This window comes from Pleurodeles waltl, chromosome 6 (assembly GCF_031143425.1).
Source record: "Pleurodeles waltl isolate 20211129_DDA chromosome 6, aPleWal1.hap1.20221129, whole genome shotgun sequence".
NCBI classification, from domain to species: domain Eukaryota; kingdom Metazoa; phylum Chordata; class Amphibia; order Caudata; family Salamandridae; genus Pleurodeles; species Pleurodeles waltl.
In genome coordinates this window covers 1,674,125,065-1,674,149,666 of record NC_090445.1, presented here as the reverse complement: position 1 = coordinate 1,674,149,666, position 24,602 = coordinate 1,674,125,065, and the positions used below count along the sequence as shown (strand labels likewise).

At 39.2% G+C, this 24,602-nt stretch overlaps 1 protein-coding gene across 2 annotated transcripts in view; it reads left to right on the top strand.

Annotated features, from left to right (window-relative positions):
• Positions 1–24,602, top strand: part of TTLL11 (tubulin tyrosine ligase like 11) — a 490,512-nt gene that overhangs the window by 241,767 nt on the left and 224,143 nt on the right. For both annotated transcript variants that reach the window (XM_069241682.1, XM_069241683.1), the window contains one exon: positions 18,563–18,681. In XM_069241682.1, the coding sequence (XP_069097783.1) occupies positions 18,563–18,681 (119 nt within the window). The remainder of the gene's footprint in view (positions 1–18,562; positions 18,682–24,602) is intronic.

Genomic DNA, 24,602 nt, shown 5'->3' with positions numbered 1-24,602 from the left:
TGGTCATAATTAAGCTAATAGGAACTGTATCTGACTGAAATATTGAATTTCCTGTTGCAGACATGAAGTAATATCTTGTACTCAGGTTTTAAGCAGAAAATGTCAATCACCCTTGAACTTGCTGCGGTCTGAAAAGTAAATTGTGCTTTTGGAAATGTCAGTTTCTTGAAGGTTTTTTTTAAATATAAAAAAAACTATAACAAAAAATAGTGGTCCACAATGGACAATTTCAATTATATTACTTTCTTCACCAAACATTGTAAATATAGTATTTTTCATCACTTAGAATTGACAATTGCCAAACATACAGCAAGACACAAGCAGACTGTCTCATTCCTGAATTCTTGGTCTTTCAGACCGTACAGTTAGTAGCATTTGAGATTATTATGTTTTACTCTGCACATATGGTCCTGTTTCTTTCTATTTAAATTAAATAATTTACTGTTTTCTCTCGCACTGTTCTGATGAAACAACTCCGTATTGCTGATGAGTGAGCCAGTGCTAACTGGTTTCATGAAGCCCTAGGTCACAAAGAAAGTTAGAATTTTGCTCTTAAAGGTAACTACTTCATTTGGGCCAAATTTCCACACTCTTGGAATCCATTAAAAAAATTACAGGAATGCTGCTGGGAAGGTGCTTCCTAGAGGTACTCACATATATTAGCATTTATGCACTTACATATTTGAAAATAAATCTACATTTCTGAATTTGAAAAACTATTGCATAATTGAATTTGCTTATGTTCCTCCCTTTTTCCACTATGAAGGCATTTTCAGTGTGTGGGAACAACAATGAGGCACTTGAACAGCATGAAAATCTGAAATCCATAACCAAGAAACCAGTTAGGATGCAATAATAGCAAGAAAAGCAAATCAGAAGATTGCTGGATGGAATGAAATAGCTGCTTAACCTTCAACTAATTTGCCACATGAGAACCATGCTTGAAGCATAACGTTATTAGCACAGCAGTTCACTGTGGACTCATTTCGCAAAGTAATAACTATGTTTCTGGATGGGTCAGTGTCGCAGTATGTGATCAGTATAACTAAATGCAAGATAAACTAGCCAGGTCCCAAGAAATATAATTATTATGAGATAAAATAGCTTTTTATTCATGAATCATGAACACTATCATGATCAAATAATGTTCACACAATGCAGCAAAAGTGAACAGTGAACAGTGCGTATACAAAAACAGTTGACCAAAGATTCTGTAGATCAGTTTGAGAAAGTATTGTCTGGCAGACTGTCTGCATATTGATGACGTTTCAACCGCATAAAGAATATCAAGGTCTTCATCAGGACTAGCAGAATTAAGATCAATTGAAGTTGTAGATAAAGAATAGAAAAAAGAGTTAGGTAAGGTAAGGGCTGGTCAAAGGCAACAATATGATGTAGAAAGAAAGGAACTTACAAGGGCCAGAGAGTCACAACCACTGTGACTGCTAGTGTTGAGGGGATATCCCAGAAACCACTGAATGGAAGGAGGAGAGGCGATCAGTAGACACTGTAAGTGTGGGAGTTAAGCATTTGAGGTGAGCAAATCTAGTGTAGCTGGTGTTGCAGGGTGCTCCTTACTGGAGCTGCTCTCCACCTAAACTTGGGAACTACTCCGAGTTCTATCTTCTGTTTTGCATAATTTAGGCTTCACTCTAACCCTGAAACGGTTTTGTTTTGACTTATACTGGGTGCTCCCATGTGCCTGGGCAAAGATAAACCTCTCTGGAAAGATGTAATGACATTGAAACACGTGTCAGGGGTTGCTTTTGCTCATTCCAGCTTTGCTCATACAGGTTGGAATTTTACTAGTCCAAAGCTGTAATACTGTTCGTGCAGTGGTGAAAGGCTTTTGTCATTCTACAGCTCGGCAAGGATGGCACTGGGCCAATCCTGTGCTTAAAGATTTTGCTGTACAAATGGCAAATAACTTGATTGCATTCCAGCTTGGCGTGGATGGCACTGTGCCTATCACACGCTTAAAAACTGTGCTAGAAAAACAGACATTTGAGGTGAGCAAAGCTAGAGTCACTGGTGTTGCAGGGTGCTCCTTACTGAAGCTGCTCTTGACCTAAACGTGGGAACTACCCAGAGTTCTGTCTTCTGTTTTGTGTGTACATATCTTATTAAACACATGAAGCACATATTATTTAACTTATTTGGAAATACAGATCACTGGGTAGGAAACAACGTTTCAGATGAACAACTCAAAAACTGGTGAATATATTGCCAGGAAGAATAATAAATTGTAATTGCAATTTCCCAGGATGTCTATGATTATTATAGTAAAAAAATGATTTTGCTTCCAAAATTGCTATCCATATATTTAAGTGTATGCTTCTTATGGTCGTGATGGAAAAGTATTCAGTCAATTTGATAAACCTTTGAAAGATGTTGTTTGTGTGGGAAAAATCACTTAGGGAGGACACTGTAGAGTAGGTGTGATGCCAGGTACATTGACTTTAAAATTAATAGCTTTGCTTCAGCATCCATTAATATAGATCAGGGAGGCAGAGCCGTTTAGCTCGCTCCTTGTAACATATATTGCAAGAAGTGCTACATAAGGGACGAGGGGCACACCACATAGTCACCATCTTGCACAAGTAGCATTGGAAAAGGAACTCTTGCACCAGCAGTGCCTCGAGCTGATGAAACATATCCCAAATAATGAAAAACATACGCTTGTTCTGTGTAAGGACCAGCAGAGCATATATTTTACCTTCCAGAACTTTCATAAAACTTATAGCATCAGGTCAGATAGATTAATGTGCTGTGTGAATATATTGGGAAATTATCTGCACTTACTATAGGAGTGACGTAGGGCTGGCAGCCTTTGGTAGTCAGTACACAGAACAGTGGTTCCCTCATGGGAACTTTAAGCCTGCGCTTCCCAGGCAACAATAAAAAAATAATAATCTGGTTGATGATTTTACAAACCAGTTATTTTATGGTTGTACTTATACATACATATATATATATATATAGATATATATATATATATGTATATATATATCAGCCAAAGGTAATCCTGTGTTCCTTCCAGGGCTCGCCTGTCGAGGTTGGTGCTCAGTTCATGGGCACAGGACCCATTTTAAATTTCTCCAAAAACACAATATATAAAAATCAAAGTCTGGCACTCCTTACAAAAATATGATGGTCTTCATTTATTCGAAAAATTTTCATGAAGCAGAAACATAGGGCAACGCGTTTCAACCTTCGCGGTCTTCTTCCTTGGCCCTTCTTACAATACATGTCTAACAAACTTTGTTAGACATGTATTGTAAGAAGGGCCAAGGAAGAAGACCGCGAAGGTTGAAACGCGTTGCCCTATGTTTCTGCTTCATGAACATTTTTCGAATAAATGAAGACCATCATATTTTTGTAAGGAGTGCCAGACTTTGATTTTTATATATTGTGTTTTTGGAGAAATGTATATATATGTATATATATATATATATATATATATATATATATATATGCATACATCAGCGATATAGTGTAGTAAAATACAAAAACAAACGTAGGTGCTCCAAACAGATGGCACAGTGATCGTGGTTAGTGAAGGATAGCAATGTTATTCTGACAGTCAGGCGACCCTCCAACAAGTCGGTATATGCCTGGAGCTGGGATAAATTTGTGGCATGATGTGCTTCTAGGAACATCAATCCTCTTTCTGCACCACTTTCTCAGGTTCTTTTGTTTATTCTATACTTGTCTCAGCAGAGCTGTGCTCTGGGCATGGTTAAAGGTTACTTATCAGCCATTTCAACATTTTTGTGGTTGCCGGACCACACCTTTGTTCAAGTCACCTGTTGTGGCTAATTTCCTCAAAGGTTTACAACATATGGTTCCTCTCAGGCCAATTCATTATGCCCCAGTGGAACTTAAACTTTGCCCTGACTTGTTTAATGAGTACCCTTTAAGCCTCTGCACAGTTGCCCTCCTCAGTTATTGACCATCAAGACTTCTTTTCTCATGGCCATTGTGTCAGCCAGAAGAGTCAGCGAATTGCAGGCACTCTCTGCACACCCTCCCTACACACCCTTCCTACACTACCATCTATCCAGACACATTCCTACTTACTTCCTTCCGAAGATTGAGACTTTGTTCATGTAGGTCAGAATTTCACCCTTCCCACCTTCTTTGCTCTGCCTTACCCTTCCAAAGAGGAGGAGAGGCTCCACCGTCTGGACCCAAAAAGAGCATTGTTTTTCTATTTTGATCGCACAAGAGAGTTCTGTGTGGACGATTAACTTTTAGCGAGGTATGCATGACCCAAGAAAGGTAAGACTGTACAGAAATGGACCATCTCAAGATGGATAGTACTCTGCATAAACATCTGCAAGGCATCTCGCTCAGGGCTTGCACACTCATTCCACCAGAGCCAAACGTGCGACTATTGCATTAGCCCACGGAGTTCTGATCTTGGGCATCTGTCATGCAGTAATATGCATATCCATGCACACATTTACCAAGAACTACTGCCTGTACAGTCAGGTCCATCATGACAGGCATTTTGTCAGTTCGTTCCTGCAGGGTTTTCTAGTTTAAATTGGCTTTGCAGGCCCTCCTCCAGGGAGCATTGCTTGGGTATCTATTCTAAGGTAAGGAATATGCGGCTAAAAGATGAAAAAGTAACTTATATTTGGTAACACCTTATCTGGTACAGACTGTGTCCAGCAGCAAGTTCCTTATCGACCCTCCCATCCTCTCTACTCTGCAATCTGATTACAATGCAAGGGTCTCCCTTCTGAGGGCCTTAGATTTTCACACCAGTTGTCAGTCTTTATCATAGCTCTGTGCTCCTGGTGTGGAAAGTTGCAAAAGTAAAGTAACATCAATGCGGCGCCTATACAGACACTGTGCATGGCATTTCCGGCATGGTCGGCGCTGATAATGTGGAGCTGAATGACTACACCTACTGACATGCAGGGGCACTGCTCTAAAACTTCCCGATCCAGAGTGGCTCCTGGAGAATATTCCAAGGTAAGGAATCTGCAGCCAAGTAGAATCTCTAACAGATAAGGCATCAAGAAACTTGTTTGTCCATAGCAAAAGTCAGGTCATCAAAGAGTGGTGTGGAAAAGCAGTGTTAGCAAAGGGATCAGAGGCATGAAGTGGGAGATTCAAAAGTGTTCATTCCTAGTGGAGTTAATTCTGCAGAAGAGCAGTTGCACAGGGTATTTTTTAGTGCAGTGTGAGATTCTGCTATTGATGATAGGTACTCTCCAGATGTGTGAAGAAGAAATTAACTAGACTGTTTGGAAGAGGTATCAACAGAATATTTGTTAACATCCTGTTTGAAAAAAACTGTTTTGAGACAAGAAGGGAAAGGACCGCAGCAGATGGGATGTTAAATAGCAAGGTTAAATGGATGAGAGCAAGTGATTAATGATTGTGGAGTGAAGGGGTTGGAATGTGGTTAGGAATAGATTATAGATAGAAAAGTAATGTGATTTTGGCTAAAGTGGGATGGAGGAAGGTGGTGAAATATGAGGTTTAAGGTATCGAATGGAAAGTAAGTTTGTAACTAAGTTTATTTAACAGTTTTGGCTGCATGCGCCTTTGTGGAACGGGTAACTTCCAAGCATTGACTACATTGGACAAAATACAGTTTTAAAATTTGAACACAATTTTGAAAAAAGGAGAACTAGAAATGGAAAACTACCAAAAAAAAAAAAAAAAGCAATACATCAATTAAATTGATATGTGCATTGCAGCAAGCAAAATTTTCGTCTTGGCAAAAAGCAGTCTAAATAAAACACAATGGGCCCAATTACGACCCTGGCAGCCTATTGACTATCAGGGTTGCGGTGGCGGTCTGACCGCTGCATTATGACTGCGGCGGTCGTGGATGTTAAACAGGGTATTTTTTTGTGATTCTTGTACGTAGGCCTTCAAATTGCGACTATGTTTAGGATGATATCGATCTTGGTCCTATAATGGGTTTCACTGTATGGGACTTTCTTCTAAAATTTCTGCTTCTCCAAAACATTCTGTTAGATTCCCAGATCTATAACCAATTATAATGGAGTCATATTCGGACCAATTTGAAATCTGACCACGTCGAAGGCTTTTTAAGTACACCTTAGGGCAAAATTTATGCTCAAGAGTATAACTGTCTCCATCAGCAGGGGAGCAGCCGAGTAAACGAGACGAGCGGAGCATGATTAGGGTTAAGAGGGATGCCCTGATGGTTTGAATGTATGCTACGAAGGTTACAACAGAATACGCAGCAAGAGGGGGGTTGATGAATATGCAGTATAAAAACTGAATAGATTGCATTGTCCCTGAATGTTTCGGGGTTTGGGTGACTAGCGTAAAGAAGAGTGAGTAGTTTAGAGTCAAATGTAATTTTCCTTCTGTAGAGGCAGGTCTTCAAATTCTGAGACGGTAGAGTGACCCGAGGACTTGAAACAGGAGTGGGATGTGAAAAAGTATGGACGAGTAATATGCATCAAGTAGAAGAGAGGCCTGGATAAATAAATATAATAAGTCGGAGAGTAACTCTACAAGTGGAGAGTGTTTTGTAGGTTATGCTAAATGTGCTCTTGGTATCATTAAGTTTAAGAAGAGGGTAATGCAGTTGTTGTTGTGGGTCAGTATGAACAAGAACAAAGAATGGTCGAAGGGAACATAGGGCTCCCTCTTCCACGACTCTTGAGGAAATGGAATGAGCTCACTGCCTATTGCAAAATGACACTTAGCTGAATGGGTGACTCATGGGTGCCGGAGAGATTGGAGTATACAGGTGTTGGGTCAATCAGTCGGGCATCTGGAGACAACCATATAGCTATCCTGTGGTAACAAGGCAACATCTTGGAGGAAGTCTGCTTTCTGGTGCTGTGGGGGAACAAGACACTGTTTCTGGTCACAAGGTGTCTGGGTGTCAAACTTGTTGAAGACTTAGATAAAGCCAGTGCATACTTTAGCCTTCATGGACCTGTGCCTTGAGTGGAATATGAGCTTTATATGATTATCTCAGCCACGGATTCGTACAATGTTGGTAATCTGTACTGTAATCCTGTGTTGATAATAACTCTTAAAAGTTATAGTAGGCTTTATGTCATAGTCATAGTATTAGTGGCTTTATTTACAGTGATGGCTCCAGGATTTGTGCATTTGTATTCCTGCATTGTATTTTGTACGTATTCGTATTTATTTAATTAATTTCTCATCTAATCAGTCTTTAACCATCTTTATTTTCTGTTATGTGAAAAACTATTTGTAGTTAGTTTAGTTCTGCATTTGTTGATGATATAAACATTCACTCACACTTTGATATCCCGGGGATTTTCATGCACTTGCTAGCCATATACAGTAGAATAATACAGCCGATTGAAAGCATTGGCATTGTGGTATAAGCACGTGGGCACCACAGCAGCTTCGTGAGAATCATTACGATATTTCTGCTTTTTTCATTTTTAGAAAGTAAAAATACACTTGGAAGCATTTTTACATCTGTTTTCAATATGTAAAAGCCATTAGCTTACCAAGCTTTTGTGGGAGTTAGTACATGGTTGCTTTGAAAATATGAGCATCCTTCAAAGCCTTCTTTAACTTTGTGCTTTCTCATAAAACCGACTGACATCTCTAGTCGCAGTTTAAGCAATTACATAACTTTTTGCTGTTCTCCAAATAGTTCCTTTTTAAACTCCTCATGTCAATTTCACTAGATCGTGGCACATCTAAACTGCAGCCAAAGGCCAATCTGATTTTTCCCATGTTTTAATCTAATGTACTTGTGGTGCCCTTTTTAAAAGAAAGGTGAAAAACACGACTTGCAGCCTGGAAACTTGATTTGAACTTACGAGCACCTTTCTTCTAACAACCCCCAATACACTGACGTTCTTGTCACACCGTTCTTAAATGTTTGACCGAGTGATCCACCCTTTTCCTTTTGACCTAGACATTTAGTTTATTGTATTTTATTTGTTTCATTTCCAGCATCTTTATGGAACATTTTATAAAACTCACCGGTAGCAAAATTGTGGCATTTCACTTTATTGATTTCTCCTGTCCGCCTGAAGAGAAATGCCAAGGCAACTCTCTGTCATTGTAATGAACTGGGAATGCCATCTGCTGTCCTGCCAGTTGGACTAGAGGGTGTATCCCAGTAATGTCCTAGGAGAGAGCTCCTTTGAGCAGTGCTTCTCGAAATAATATTTTTATACTTCAGAGCCAGCTGAACCAAGTACTGTTTATTTCCATTTTGTACAGACAACTAAAAAAAAAGTGATCTTTCCAGATGTTAATTTTCACTAAATTCCGTATCTGTTGATTTTCCATGCCAGGCTGAAATGCTTGCCAAACTTATTTGTCAACTCGGGTATTTTCAGTGAGGTTCAAAGGAGATTAGATTGGGTTGAAAAACTAGTAAGACCAAGATACTCAGTCATGCTTTCAAAAAATATGTAGGAACTGACTATCACCCCAGTTAGGTGAAATGATCTGAGTTTACTGGGATGAGAAGAGCATCTTCATTTTCTTCCTTTTCCATGATTCAGAGATGCATAGGTGTGTTGAATCAATGGATAGCAACAGCTAAATGATGTTCAGAACTTCAGGAGCATGTTCATAAGTGTTCCACCCATCACTTTTTTGTATACTTCAGTTTGATGCGATAAGCATGACGATGATCCTGAGTTTAATGTGCCTTTGGAACCAAACTACCGCCACTGACAAGCCGGGTGAAGCCGGTCGTGGGTTGCTTGTGTACCAGTTCAGGGAGTATCTGGTCTGACAGCTCAGTTTGGACTCTTCAAATTGAAGCAGGGTGGAGACTGATATCCATATGGATGTGTCCGAACTGAGGCAGCATGATGTGCAAAATAATGATGTACTTGGACGTGGCCCGAGTAATTGCCAATGGCTGAAATTAATTCAAGCAAAGCCCCAATCAGAGTGAAACCGGTCTTGGATTATTTTTTTATTTACTTCAGTGCAACACCCTAAATGCAACGGGTATGCCCAGGCATTGGTCTTGTGCTCACTGTGCCACTCACATCCCGAACCACAATATTTCATGCCTGTTATAGAGCAGTGATTCCCAGCCTGTGGTCAGGGGACCCTGGGTGTCCGCGAAGCCTCCTAAGGGAGTCTGTGAGTGCTTAGAAAATTTACAAATATAAACAGATTAATGAAGTATATAGAAAAGTAGCTAAATTTAGAATTGAACTTTTTAAAATGTACTGAAAATGTCATGGAATTTGAAATTGGAGGCTGGAAATTAAATGTGTATCCTCAGATTGATTTGTGGGAGCAGCGCAGCTGTATCAAACCGAATATTGTATGGACAGTGTGTGGCTTCAATTACATTTAGGAATGCCCCAACTCTCCCATTAAAATTACACTTTTATTTTTTTCTATTTTATTTGTTTGCAAATTAAATAAAATGTGTTTTCATCTGTGTATGTGTTTGATGGAATGCTTGGTTCTGTATTTTTGTGTATTGTTTTGTGGTTCAAATCGTCAACAGTGTTTAGGCCTAGGTCCCCGGCTTCCAGTAATGACTCAGTGAGGGGTCCCCGGATTCCAATAATGATTCAGTTGGGTTCCCCAGGTTCCAGTAATGATAAAGTGGGGATCCACAGAAGTCATAAGGTTGGGTATCACTGTTATAGAGGATAACATAAAAATGCACACAGAGATATTAAAGCAATCAACTGATCTAAGAAGTCCCCCCAATTTTCCTCTCATTGTAAACACTTTTGGTGAAATAGCACCCCTTGCAGAAAATGCTCTCTCTTTCTTCACAACCCATTTAACACATCTGGATAACATTGGTAAAGATTCCGGTCTGAAAAATATATCAATAGATGCTCATAGACGGTCAGACAAACACCTGCACCCTTGCTCTTCTACTTTTCAAATATCGTCCAACACATGCTTTCTGATGATCTCCAATGTATGGGTAATGTAACTCTAAAACAAAAGATGTTTGTCCTTTAGGTAATCTCAAAAGACGCCCCAACCCCCTCACCTCTGGCCCTAGATTAAATATCCTATATAAAAGATCTTCAGAAAATCTAAGATGTCCCACAGTTAAACTACCCATGAGCTAAAGATGACCTGAAACAATAACTTCATGGAAATTTCCAGCTGGATTTTCCTACAATTACAAATACGTAGGGATCAGAAATAGAAATCCACAAACATTTCTCACGCTGTTGAGAATCAAAGCTGCATTTACCACACTGAAGCTACTAAGGTCAAACCAATGTTGTATCTCCTAGCTTGCAACCAAACCCTCTTAATCATTACAAAGTGTGTCAGCACATAACCTCCGTGCCCCATCTAATCAAATTAAATGCTTAGATCACCAAAGACTCTGATCTGGCTTCCAACAAAAACATATCCACCTTGTCAGACAAGAAGGAAAGAAATCTCCCTCTACTGGCTGCGACTGGTTGATGATCTCCTGAAAGATGCTCATAATCAGCGCACACTTTTTCAGATAAGACGGAAAGTAAGAATTCCAATGTGCTGCGGAACTTTACATCCTGTGGAAATATTGTGGCTTTAGTGATATCTGATGATTCATTCAAAAGTACTAAACGTTTTTTTTCAGTTAAGCCTCCTAGAACTTTTAATCTTGCCCTCCCATGGATTGGCATACCGAACATCTGAAATGTTGTCCATTGTCAACAAAACCTACATCTCCTTTTCTCTTTCATTTCTCTTAGTGGCAAACACCTGTGCTACAAGGGCCAAACAACTGATAGGTATCTCCTTCTTCTGATTGGACAATTTCCCTCCAGTCAGTAGCCAATCTCAACATTCCCACTAGCCCACTGGATTCACATCTGATTCCACTGCAATGTCTGGTCTGGCTTACCTCCAAATGTATCAGGGCCACACTAAACATCCATATTCTGAAGGTACCACTAAATTAGTTCTTCTATTCTGAATCTAAAGTCACTAAATTGTATGAGAACTTTACTATGAGTAATTCCCTTTCAGCCTCTGCAGTGCAGTGTATTTGTAACAATAGCCTGAGCTGACACAAATAACAAACCCCAAAAAAAACCTTGACACCTCCTTCAAAGGCAACTCCAGTTCTCTCTTTTCTCATCATTCTCAGTCACAAACAAAGCTCTAATTTCTCTGTATTCATGAATCTCAAACCTGATGCATGACTTGCTTTTCCATAACCAGCTAATCTAAGCTTAGTGAAAAAAACATGAATTCAGCAGTAATTGAATAATCAAACCTGTGGGACCGGTGCATGAAGTTACCTAAACATATTATTAAATGAATTCCTCGTTATTTAGAAATAAAACTATGACCGCTCTTGAAATCATGCTGAGATATCAAGGCATAGATGGCAATTCAAAGCGAAAATGTGTTGTTCCACCAGAATTTGAGAAATTACAGATGTTCCTGACATAATTACATCATGTTGTATGCATCCTATCAATCTAGATGGACCATCCTTTCCCCTCCAACTAACACAGATCAGTCTGGAAATGATGGTAGATTACCTGCTTGTTGACATGCCTTATATACTTGTCACTGGACTAAACCCTGTTTTGGCAAACCCTCTTTTACTTACTGACCAAAGTAAATGTTGGCCCTGATCTCTCCCTTACACTAACTGGACACACAACAGAGAGTTGTGGGAACTCCCTTGTGTCACCGGTGGTTGATAGGCACTTTTGGCGCTTAGGTGCCGGACCCCAAAGAGATGGGGAGAGTGAAGTATTGAGGAGACTGTTGGGATTGTGCTGTGCTATTGAGAGTCCGCAGGTCTCCATCAGGTTGCTCGTCCGGGGTTGAAGCTTCGTCTTCAAGCGACACACGTCTCTCTCGCAACTCAGTTTCCTTGGATATAAACACCCTACTTCCCATGCTAAAAACCTGTTAATTGTTTTTGGTGTGTTATAGGTATCCTCGGTGTCTTAGATTGTGCAGGTCCCACTTTGCGCTTTCCCGTTTTCTAAATACAGACACACTGCACAGTCGCCGCATCAGGGACCCCCTACAGCAGCGGACAGCAAGAAGCAAGGCAGCAGGCAGCTCAGTGAGGTGAAAGAGGAGCGGGTGGGAGTAGATAAGCGGAAAGGAAGCAATAGCTCATCTGCTACTTTGAAAGTATAACTCTCATTAGATTTATTCAGTATTTTTGACAGTTTCATAATTAAAACAGTCTTCGCTGCCTTTGAAATCATTTTTGTCCTATTCATCATCAACATGTCGCTTTAATTCTTGTCTGGGCATTCCCTCTAACCCACCTAGGTCCATGCAATGTTTTGTCTGCTTCAGAAGCTTCAATATTCATATATTTAGGACATTCTTTTAACTTCTAAAAAAGCTATGTTCTAATGTTTATTGGTAAACAATTTATTTTTGCTTTGTCACAGTTAAGTAAACTGTTGCCAAAACCAGCCCTTTAGCCGTCGTTTAAACTGTTCAAGATCAGATGGCCACCCACAAGTTTGTCCCTTTTATTATACATAAGATGTCCTCTGCTGAAGTCTCAGCTATATTTTTGCCCTTTACAGTATTTACAAAGACACCACCCTGAGATCACAGCCTAGTATGGTAGCCTTCAAACTTGAATTGGGTGCTAGTGACATCTGTTATCATCAGCACTTGGAAACTGCTGTGGTGCAACGTTCAGCGATTTATAGAACAAGTTATTAACATTGGTAGTATTATTAAAGTAACTATTATCATTATTGTATTATTATTACTGTTATTATTAGTATTCATATTATTATTATTATTGTTGTTGTTGTTGTTTTTGTTGTTATTAATATTTTTCCTCTTCATTTTTTTTTTATTTTCTTGGGCTCTAGAAAGATCACCACTACAACTTCTAGACTTCAAAAATAAAGGTGACCAGGTTAATTGAAACAATTTCACACCCGATGTAGTTGCCCTGCTTTCAGTGTCTGTTTCTTGAAAAGTGTGCCAGTGTTGAGAGGATAGGGCCTCAATGTTGTGTGATACCTTAGAGCTTAGAGGGCACAACCATCTTCACCAATCTGGGATGCCATCATTTGCTAGATGTTTTGCAAAACATCTTGAGGGCATTTGCTTAGTTTCTCATGACCATAAGCAGAAAACTAAGGAGGGCCCAATTAGTGGCCACATTTTGTTGGTGTCTATCCAATAGCCCTTTGTGAAGTGTTGACTATCAACTGCTTGATGAGCGTTGAATAAGTGCTGTGAATTGTGCAGGAGCCATAAGTGCTGACTCAGATAAAGCAGTGGATGCTCTCCGTAGACACAGCAAGTTCACTCAGCGCAATCTAGATAAGTGACTCCTTTCAGGAGGCTTGACAATGACTTGAGAGAATTTAGCTTCCCATGATAAAATAAATGTAAATGTACCTTTCTCTAGGGAGCTTCAATCCAAATTACAGTGTGATGGCTTCTTCAAGCTTCATTCAGCCCCAGAGCTTACATTTCAGAGGTTTTCATCTACACAGACATTTTCTTGAACATTTGTCATCTGCTGTAGTTGCATACTCCCATAGGAAAGGATATTTTAATGTAAGACCTTAACTCGGAAGCAATAATGGATATCTGCCCCTATGCTGTCCAGTAGTTATATTTTTATTATCTCTTTGCTCCGTTAAGATTTTAGTGGTTTGGATCTAATAAACTCTGAATATTTGGAAGTTACAGTTCACTTAAGAGCCTTTTAGGAGTGCCAGAGAAGATTAAGGTTGAAGGTGCGTATACACATTCAGATCATCTTGTCACAAAAAAAGGTGAGCTCAAGACTTAATCAGTTTACCTTGGCTCTCTTTTCAGTAAGCATGCGTAAAGACAGGTGATGTGCATGAAGGAAACGAAATGCACCATAAACTCAGTTAAGAAATGACCTTCACACAGAAGCTGTTCATCAGAATTGTAAGACATTTCAAAAATATACATAGAAAATCCTGCTGGTTAAAATAGCAGCAAGAAACATAAAATTAATGAACCCATTGAAGTCTGTGGCTGTAGAAAAATGTCAAGGACATTTCCAGTTATTGACTTTCATCTTTATAGTGGTGCTGTAACAATGATCTTTGTGCAACAAGTGTGCCAACAGGTCTGCTGTTAGTGTCAAATCTGATAAAGAAAATTAATATTGCACAAAGATTTTAAAGTTTAAAAAAAAAGTTTACTGTAGCTCATTTCACTGCTGACTGGCTGACCGGGTGCAGTTCTTTAAATGAGGAAAAATCTCCAGGTAGGAGCAAGTCCTGCCAAAGGGCTGGCTGGCAAGGTCACCTGTTTGCTGCTATTGGTGGTTCTTTGAAGGATGGTTGCAAAAAGTTCTCTTAAGCCAGTTATAATCCTATTTTGTCCCCAGAGCAACTTAAATGGTTTTGAGGGTGGTGAAATGCACTGTTTTCAAAAACAGTTCTGTTTCCAGAATAATCAGGTCTTATGAACAGCTCAGGAGATACTCTTAGTAAAACTTCAGGTTCTCTATTATGGGATATTTTGTTATCTGTACACATTAATCTATATCTTATTGTGGGCAGAATCTCATGACATATTCCTCTGTACGTTTCAGGGCACCTGCTATTTTGCAGCAACTGTTGATATTTGTTTTAAAAGTTCATTATCATTGCCAGTTTACTGGTTTTCCGTCTTCTATTTTTCTGCCCTGCACACACCTTGTGTCTGTTGTTAACTACCTTGCTCATGGTTCGCTTTGTGAAAAGAGTGTTGTTTTTATCAGCCATGTTTCCTTCTCCAATGGTCCCAAAATAGAGGTGTTATCTTTTAAAGAGTTTTTGCTAGCGTTTTAGACTGCAGAGAGCAGACTACCCTGCCCTATTTAAGGAGGGCTGTTTTAAAAGTTCATTATCATTGCCATTTTACAAGATTTGTATCTTCTGTTTTTCTGCACATTTTATATGTTTAAACTTTACTTGCTATCCAGTCTGCTTTGCAGAGAGAACATTGAGTTTCCTTCTCCACTGTTCCCAAACTACAGGCACCATCTTCTTAAGTGAGCACTCTGGTGTTGGATTTCGAAGAGGAGACCGCCCCAAGCCCTATTTAAAAGCGAGCGCATCACTTTTAGTGCCAAAAGCAAACACGTTTGAGCATACTGCAGACACTCGAGCACCAGGAACATTGCCCATTTTACGTCACATCTTCCCGTAAGGATGCAAAACTTTTATCACTCCTCCAGGAAAGTAAGGACCAGATATACGTAGATTCAATTTTGCATTTCTTAAATAGCGACTCCATAGAAATCACTATTTAGGAAATGCAAAATGATATGTATCAAAATACAGATTTGCTAATAGCAATTCCTACAAAGTAGGAATTGCTATTTGGATATTGCAATTAAGAAATCCCATGCCATTTGTTACATTGGAACGGTTTTGCATTTCCAAAATAGTGATTTCCTATTGGGCAATCCCTATTTTGGAAGTGCAAAACCAAGGATGGCTATGGGCACAGGATCCCCCATGATGCTCCCCCAAAATAGTGGTGCACTTGTAGAGCACACATATATCCTAAGGGCATGTGTGTGCGTGCTATTGCACTTTTAAAAAAGCACCTTTCGGTGTTTTTTTTTAAATTGCACATGGTTACCATTGACTTGAAGTCAATAGTAATTGCATGTCCTAAATGCCCAATTCACATTTATGAAACGCTTTGTACATCTGATTAGGAATCTCAAATAGGTAATCCCCATGTGTGAGTTCCTATTTAGAAAATCCCAAACTGCGATTTCTACTGGGTAGAAATAGCAATTTGTGATTCCCTAAATGGCTTCGTACATCCGAAAAGCCCATTTAGCTTTTCTTAACAGCCCGAAATAGCGAGTCGTACCATTAAGAAAAGCAAAATGGCTTTGTGCATCTTGCCCTAAGTGCCATCAAACGAGAAACACCTCTAGCCTGCTTGGTCCAGTCCCATGTTCCAACTACCACATGGCTGGTAGATTTGACCATAGTTAACCCTTCCTTTCAGTAGCACCCTGCGGGTCACTTTAAACCCCATGGCCACCATTATCTTAAATCCCAGTTATCAGCTTACCCCCATGAAGTTAGATCATTGCCTAAACACTCGCTCAACATCTTTTAATGTACTTAGCTCCTTTTACCTAGACATAGCCTTTCTTACAGAAAAGTGGATTGATGACTCATCCTTCCCTGACACAGCCTTAGCACTATCTTAAGGTTTTGTTTTCTATAATTCATCAAGACCGCCAGGACAAGGAAGGGTGTGCCCTCACCATTATCTATTACTCTTTATTAGAATGAGTAGCCTCTAAATTATATAACCTAGCAGGAGAAGGTTTAGTTTTTAATATTGAAATTTCACCTAATTGCTTCTTCTCTGGAGCTCATATTTATCTTTCAGCTTAGATGCACTTATATTTGTATTTGTAGACCCAGGAAGCAAGGGTATTTCTGATAGCAATAATAGATCATATTTAAGGCTAACAAGTGCTGTACTTAGTATAATGACATAGTAAATTGGCATGAATCAGAACTCTTGATGCCATCATCTTTGAACTGTTATTCAATGCTTAGGAAAATCTACATTTGATTATTTTTGCATTTATTAGTGGTTGTAATAGGGGGCACTTGAAAATAGCCTAATCCTCTTCAGGATTGTTTAAGGATGCTTATAATAAGTCCAGAATTTACAAAATTAATGAGTAGATAAAATCTGACATGAGAACCTTTGAACCATGAATTTGTAACTGAAGTATAGCTACAGATATTTAGTGCTTAGGAAACATATATTGGGTGAAAACTAGGCCATTCAAATGTACTTGATGTAAATGTCTGTCTCAAGTTGTGAGTGCGATTAAGTACATTTTCTGTTCCCTTAATGTGAAAACTCTTTTTTGAAAAGTGTTGAGCACTATTATTTTTTCTATTTCTTAACCATCCAATTACCACCTCTCTTTCAGTGCAAAGAATAGGTTCACTATCTACCCATCATTTCGTCATAAACTTTATTTCTTCTAAATACCTATCATCACGTTATATTTCACACCATAAATTCCAAAAACCCACCCAACCTGCTCATTGTTTACATTTTTTTTAAAGTTCTGGTACTACAGGTTTATACATGTATGCCTTAGTACGTGGACAGTATTGCCTCAAAACGTCAAGAGTAACATTTGTATACACAACCCTTCTCAGATGTACCAAAGTGTTTGTCCTATAATATATTGAAGTAAGGCCAGTGTGAAAGAGGTTAGGGGTGATGAGACTTAGGGGTTATGGCTAAAGGGTAGAATGGTTAAGGTGTTGGGTATCAAGGCTATGGTTTACAGTTTTGGAGTGTAAAGGTTATGGTTACAGATAAGGGATTAAGGACATAGGTGTTAAGGCTATGTGGTTAGAGGTTGCCTCATATCGCATTTCATCAAACGCCTATAAAGCAGTAACTGAACTTTGTGTCATTTTTCGAACTAATATTTATTTTCTACTCATAATTTTCTGGTGCACTTTTTTTTCGATTCACTCTACTATTATGAACAGGCACATTTGTTGAATTAGTTTGGGAGAGTCAGGTAACAGATTTAGCATTTAATGGTCCAACTTTCAGAGGTAGAGGAGTTTCTGTTTTTGGAAGGCACACAAAAGTAGAGATTACCAGACAGAGAATGTAAATTTGTCTCTTGTAGAAACCACAGTGTTAGTTCCTTAAATATTTGAGATAGAAACCACAGATGAATATAATTTTACAAAGCCTCTCATGTCTCCTTACAGCTACTTCCGTTTAAGATCCATAATTTACAATGGTGGTTTTTGGTCAAGACCCTTGAGTTTGACTAAAATTATATATTTTATCCTTATGGGGCTTTTAGCCAGGCCTTTTCATCAATTGGCCTACTGTTGTGCCTTTCACATTTTTCTTATGCTCACTCCAACATACAGCATGGCACAGTGGGTCAGCCCTTTTCAACTATTAGTTAGTTAACTTCTTTGAGAGCGACAGCATCCTTCTGTAGAAGAGCACATATTGACACAAAGTATATCCCTTCATTCGCAGAGACTGCCATGTTAATATCTACTTTTTGAGACCTAAAATATATTTTTACTTTTAGCCTTTTTGTTTTGATTTGGCGTATATTGCTGGAGGCCAAGCATCTCCCCTGACAGCAAAGTTTTACAACAAATATGACAAAATAAAACAGCTATTGACAAAGCCAAAAGGAACACCAGATCTATGAGCTTTGCCTATGCTTGATTTACATAAATGTTACCCGATTACAATGATCTTTGAGATATCAGGTCTTTGTTTTATCTTTCTGCCTGGTTACATGGTCAGCTCAACAAATACTGAAGCCTGCTTCTTCCATGTTCTCGGTGTCCACTTACCTTTGTGTAATTGTAAACAAGGTCTTTAAATTATTAAATTGAATTTTCAATCTCTTTCAAATAGAGACAGTTTATATTTATTCAGATACTATAACAAATGAAAGAAGACAGCATTTGTCAATATATCATACACTATATTTTCTTTACATTTTATTTATCGTTCAGTTGTGACTGTCAACAGGATTTTACAGAATTAAGATAAATGTTGGCTTTGATGTCTTGTAATATTGTAACACCTTGTTCTTTATACCTTGAAGCTCGCTCCAGGGGTGTTTGAGTCTGTCCCAAGCCTTGTAGATGAAGAAGTCAAAACTGCAGTTATCAGAGATACCCTTCGACTGGTAGATCCATTAAAACGAAGAATCCACCACAATCAGTGAGTGTATTTTTAATGTGCTTTAAATGATAGAAATCTGATGTGCCTACAAATGAACAACATAACTTGGATATGCTTGAATCCTTACACAATAGCCCGCAGTTAAATGTGGAATAGATCATAGATGCCGCAATTATTATTAATGTACTAGCCTTTGGAAATTTTTGTGCACTAATTAAACATCTAGCAGCCATATTGTTACCTGAATACTCAAATACATTTTCTGAATTAAAAATATGTCTGTCCCCGAACATTTGAAAGTAAATATATTTTGGTCCAGAGCCTGCCTGTCCTGGATCAAGTTACATTTAAGTAAAGAGTGAATACAGTGTAAGGTCGTACTAAATAGTTTGTTCTCTCCGCTCTTTTCTACTTGTACTTCTAGCTGTTTGTTCACTTCATACCCCACACATGCATGATTGTAGTTTAGTTTGGAGAACATGATATCAGTGTGAGGAAGTGTGCAAACTTCAGAGGAATTTAGGTGAATAGTTGGAAACATGTAGTTCCCCTTTAGAGTTTGGTGATCAGGGTATGCAATGGAATACTCTGTTTCCATACTCCTAGTCCAACCGCCTCATTTACAGATGGTGGACCTTAAGTATCCTGTGTACAGAACCTCCGTTGGCTCAGTCGACTGAATAATTCCTTCAAAGGCTGAACGGAGTAGAGGCCAAGAACATTATACCGCCCACTCTATTCAGGGTGGATGGTGCCATTTATTTTTTTCCAGTCTTTCACTACCAGAAAAACCTTCAGTGAGCGTCAGGAAACAAAATTTGTAATAACCTCCCGCACTCTAGGAGAAAACTCCCTGGGTGTAGGTTTTTTGTTTTTAAAACCAAAGTTTTGTTTTTGATAAGAAAAAAAAAGTGAAGCGTTTGATGAATGGCTGTCAAAACGGACAGCTGCTTTTACAGTACATTTAGTACATGGAATGGGACTACCATGATTTCGGTTCTCTTCAGTGTACGGAGATAAGCGTTGGACTGGGCGCCATCTCTAAATCTGGTGTATGGTAGTCTGTCAGCAGGGGCGCCGGGTATTGTCGCCTGGCACCCTGATGGACTGTACTCCACCCACCAAGGTCTAAATCAGCCCCCTAGTTATAAATACTTTAAAACATTTTGTTAAAAATTATAAGCAGGGTATGTTTTTTACAACTCATTTGAAACATAAAGGTTTAAACACTGCTTTCTAAGTGCATCCTAGAGTTGGTCATAACATCAGCGGCTCGCGGGGCACAGAAGGGGCGGGGCGGCGCACAGATGGGCGGGGACAATAAACATTAATTTTATTTTTTACAAAGAAAAAAACTTACCTTAACTCACCGTCGCTCCACTCCTCAGTCTCAGGCTGCAGGGACAGGCTCCCAGCCTGCCTTGCCCTGAAGCTGCTCAGAGCAGTGTCAGGATTGGCTGGGAGCACCCAGCCAGGGCGCTCCCAGGCAGACTGAGAGCCTGTGCATGCTCTCTCCAGTACAGCAACTGTGTTGCTGGTCTGGAGAGAGCCTACTGCGCATGTGTGTTTAGCTGGCCTGAGACGGCCAGCCAAACACACATGCTCTCTCACTGCTCGTCACACCGTGGCCCCGCCCCTTTAAAAAAAAAACAATAATAAACAAAGTTTAACAGAGGAGCCGCCCCTGCAGCCTATTTGTCTTGCTTTTACTTTTCCTGAGCATATTATTTACCATTCTAACTGTCTCTAGCCAGATCACACTCTAGGGCCAAGTTGTGGTAATAGTAAGCCATGGTAACTTTCAACGTTTGAACTTAATCCAGTTTTTTCAACCTCAAACTGTTTTCAAGCTAAGGCCACGGTCCAACTTCGATGTAATTCCCATTTCAAGGTGAATTGCAGGAGATGCAGAAATGCCACACTTATGATTATCTGGTTCTTGCCAAAACCTAGTCAAGTCTATGGGTGGAAAAGGGCCAAACGAGTCAAATTATCTCAAGAATTGGATGTGATTATACTGAATCCTACGGTAATTCTCTATTTGTAAGATGGAGATCTGGCTGCAAGAAATATTACAGTGGTATTTCAGCATCCGACAATTGCTGGTATTCTTGGTATCAGTAATTTGGGTGTAGCTACACATCATCAGTATTCTTGCACCCCTTATAATGAAGGCCTAAATGTTTTTCAACTTACAAGTTTAAACTAAGTGCCTTAAAATGAATTGTGTTAAACTGCTTGCTTAATGACATCCACAGTATTTTTATATTTCAAAAAGCATATCTTTATTAAAAGTCTTTTGATTAAAATAATGTTTATTGTACAATATCTAAACCATTTTGCAGTTTGTTTTATTCACTATTGTGACCATATCACAAATAAGCATTGTACAATTCTTAGTAGTTTGTGAGACACTATGGCACATTGCTTTCCTTCTGTTTGTCTGGAGAATCATCTTCTAGGGACTATTTTCAGGATTGTTCTAATATGTGTGTCATTGTTCTTGTTCTTTGAATATCATAATTACTCATTATTAAATTGTTCCCTATCTGTGTAGAAGTGGTACAAATTAATTGGAAATTATTTGAACATTTAGATTCTGCTGTGTTGCAACTGTATTAATAACGAGGCATGATTGCACCTCTTTCTAGTTCAAGTGCATGCTTCAAAATGTTGCTTCTTGGAATTTCTTGTAGTATGTTTTAATTTTTCTTGTCCTTCGCCTCTACATATCTTTTTATTGCTGTTCTTTGACTTCAACTAAAGAAAGCTATCATCTTGTTCAATAGTTAATAACGAATTTCCTTAATTGTGAGAAAATTACGGGTTTTTAGTCTCTGCACTCAAGGTCATTGCGGTCGAGTGACCACTGTATATGCTTCAATTATCTGATCCCTGGTTTGCATATTTAACTTTAAAATTTTCTAGGCGTCCATAGTATATGGTGTGGAAATACACCATTGGCATGAAAATCTAAATGTCACCTGTGAATTGCAACACATATTGTGCCATTCACTAGTGTGACAAAGGTAAACATGACTTCAGGTCTGCAGTGTAAAACCTGCGGTGTGACCTATTCATCCTGTTTGGTAGATAAAGACATCCCTTTTAAATATTAGTAAATCACCCCTATGCAGGACTTATAGGTCACATGTTACAGTGCACAGTATTTAAAAGTGGGAACTTGTAGAACATTAATATTTCCATGTCCCTACAGTGACAAGGCCCTAAAAGCTAAAAGCTAATTTCAGTGTAACAGGCCTATCTGTCCTATGCATGTGTACAGATTACATTTTTACTTTATGTTGGGGTTTAGAAAAGCTAGAAAAATAACCACTATTTTTAATAGTTGTTCAAAATCCAATTGAATGGCTGAGTCTGAGTTTTAATAAATATGAGGGAAAAGTAACTTTTACAGAGTTAACCTTTACCTAGTTGAAATGTTAGAAGGCTAATTAGCATAAACCTCTTTCAGCTCCTAGCCTGTGCTCAAGCTTGAGAATCAATGTGAAAGAGGTGTGAAATGCCTCCCAGGAGCTGACCTTAATGGGCAGAGATGACTTCTCTGAACTTTACAGAATATTCAGGCTAGTAGCTATGGGTATCCTGTTGATACCACATTCTGTGTTTGACCTGTTCAACTCCTGCCTTTGGGTTTGTTGTGGTTACAGTGCCTGCTTTAAAAGGGATTTTAGTGTTAGAGGACCCTGATGATTTCCCAACGAATCTCGCGCACATGCCTCCAGCCATCAGAGCCCAAATTTATTGTGACCGAAGATGTTCTCCATCTTCAAAATGCCCTGACACATGACATTGTAGGCCTGTTTGCAGTAAAGCAAACAGGAGCTACTGAAAGAGGGTAGGGCTGCCCTTGGGAATTTTCATCCCATTGGTAAGGGAGTGCTGAGGAACCACCCACTAGCTGATGGCTAACATAAATGTCGCACCCCGAGGTACTGCCATTAAAACACTGCTGTATTTGTGCAAGGATTCGAAGTCAACTTCTGCACTTGGCATCTGTGACCTGTGAGAAGGACATGAGGAGTCTGGAGGACCCTCCATTTGAAACCTTATTGTAGAAAGATCTTCAAGGATTATAAAGCTAATCCTTTGGCACATAAAAAACCTGAAGAGGATATTTCTGTGAAAAGATTCTAGCTGACAAATGGAAAGTGGACCTACACTGACTTTGCTGTTGCCCTCTGCATGACACCCTGAAAAGCTTTAAGTGCCTCCCTTTGCATTATGAGGGACTTCTGTGGTTGTTTGGGTACCAATAGAAGTTTGGAAACTTTTTCAAAATTTTTGCCCCAGAATGTCAAGGGGACTGACCACAAAAAGTTTCTGATTAGCAGTTCTACAGTATTGGATTGAATATCAGGTTTGTCCCTCGTGGAGTTTTTCCTTGAAAAATAACAAGGTCCTTTTCAGATTGAGATTTATGAACTTTTTCAAACTTCCCTTCTACCAGGTCCTAACAGGGCCAATCTACTGGGTTTATCTGACCTGCATTCCGGTGATCCTCAAATCGTGTTTAAGTCCTGGTCTCCCTTTGCATTTTTTGGTGTTGTTTTCGGATCAATCTTTAAAAATTCATATTTGCATTCTCCTTATTGGATGTTTTGCTATTTTGGTATCATTTTGTTCATCACATTTTATTTGCTTGTTATAAATTAGCATGGGATTTTTATTGTTACACTGTCCACTTTTTTTAAAACTGTTTTGGTACCTTTAAATGCACTTTTTCCTTGAGGTAAGCCTGTCTACCAGTAAGCCTGTCTACCAGCTGCTGAGCTCAAGTTTAAATTACTGAAATCTTTGACTGAACTTATCAAGTTAGTGACTTTGGACCCAATTCATTTATTGGCAGTGGGGCCGCATTCCATCAGGGCAATGGGGTGTTTTACACTATGGCAGAGGTCCAGATTTTTTAATTTATAAATGTCCTTTGGGCCAGTGGACATTTGATGCATTGACAGGAACCATTATCTAGGCAGTTCCTATCAGGTCATTGTAACTTTGCTTTATGGCTCCGTCAGTCATGATGGAGCCATACGGCAAACCAAAAACATTTTTTTCTTTTATAAAAACAAAACCCCCAAAGAGTTATCTCTCATGCCGATGGTGGCATTTTACAGTTTTTAACTGCCCCTCACTGCAAGGGTTTTCCTGGCAGTGATGGGAAGTGAGAATTGGCCTGTATGTCCACCCATCTAAGTTAGGTGAGCGGACATACAGGCCTATTTTCAATGGTCCTTACTCTTTCGAGCCATCGGAGGGGTGTTACCAATGTGGAGAGTGAGTAGTCTTCTCCATGATTACACCAATGGTCTGCCTGCTTTTAAATCTAGTGAACGGGCCATTATGTTGGGGGAAGGGTACTCCATCACTGTTGCAATGGAGTACCCTTTCTGCAAACATATAAATTAGGCCCTTTATTACTTGTGCAAGACTATCATCCATTCCAACTAATAATTCACTTTCTCACGCTAATCTAGTCTGTAAATCTGAATCATTACATTCTATCCATTTGCCATCAGTGCTTTTTCAGCATAGATCTAGTGTCTGGAGTATGCCAACACTGGCTTTCTCACAACGAGTTAGACCACATACCCGGCATTTTTCTGATTGTGTTTTGAGAATGGATCACTTTTCATGTATGTAATCCAACCTCAATATTGATTACATTGAGTTTTAATAAACAAATTAATGGTACATAAAATGTGTTACTCAACCCAAAAAACTACATTTCAAGACATTGTTTATGACTGGTGACTTATTGTTGTATGCTTCATAATAACATCTGTCCGCCCTAGGGTAGGTGGATAACAGTCTGATGGGCTCAACCGGTGGCAAGAGTTCTTTGACAAGAATTTACAGGATTGAAGCAATAATCCAGACGAAATAAAAATATCTCAGAGTATACCCTCAGGAGTCTCTTTATTCACTAGGTACCCTGG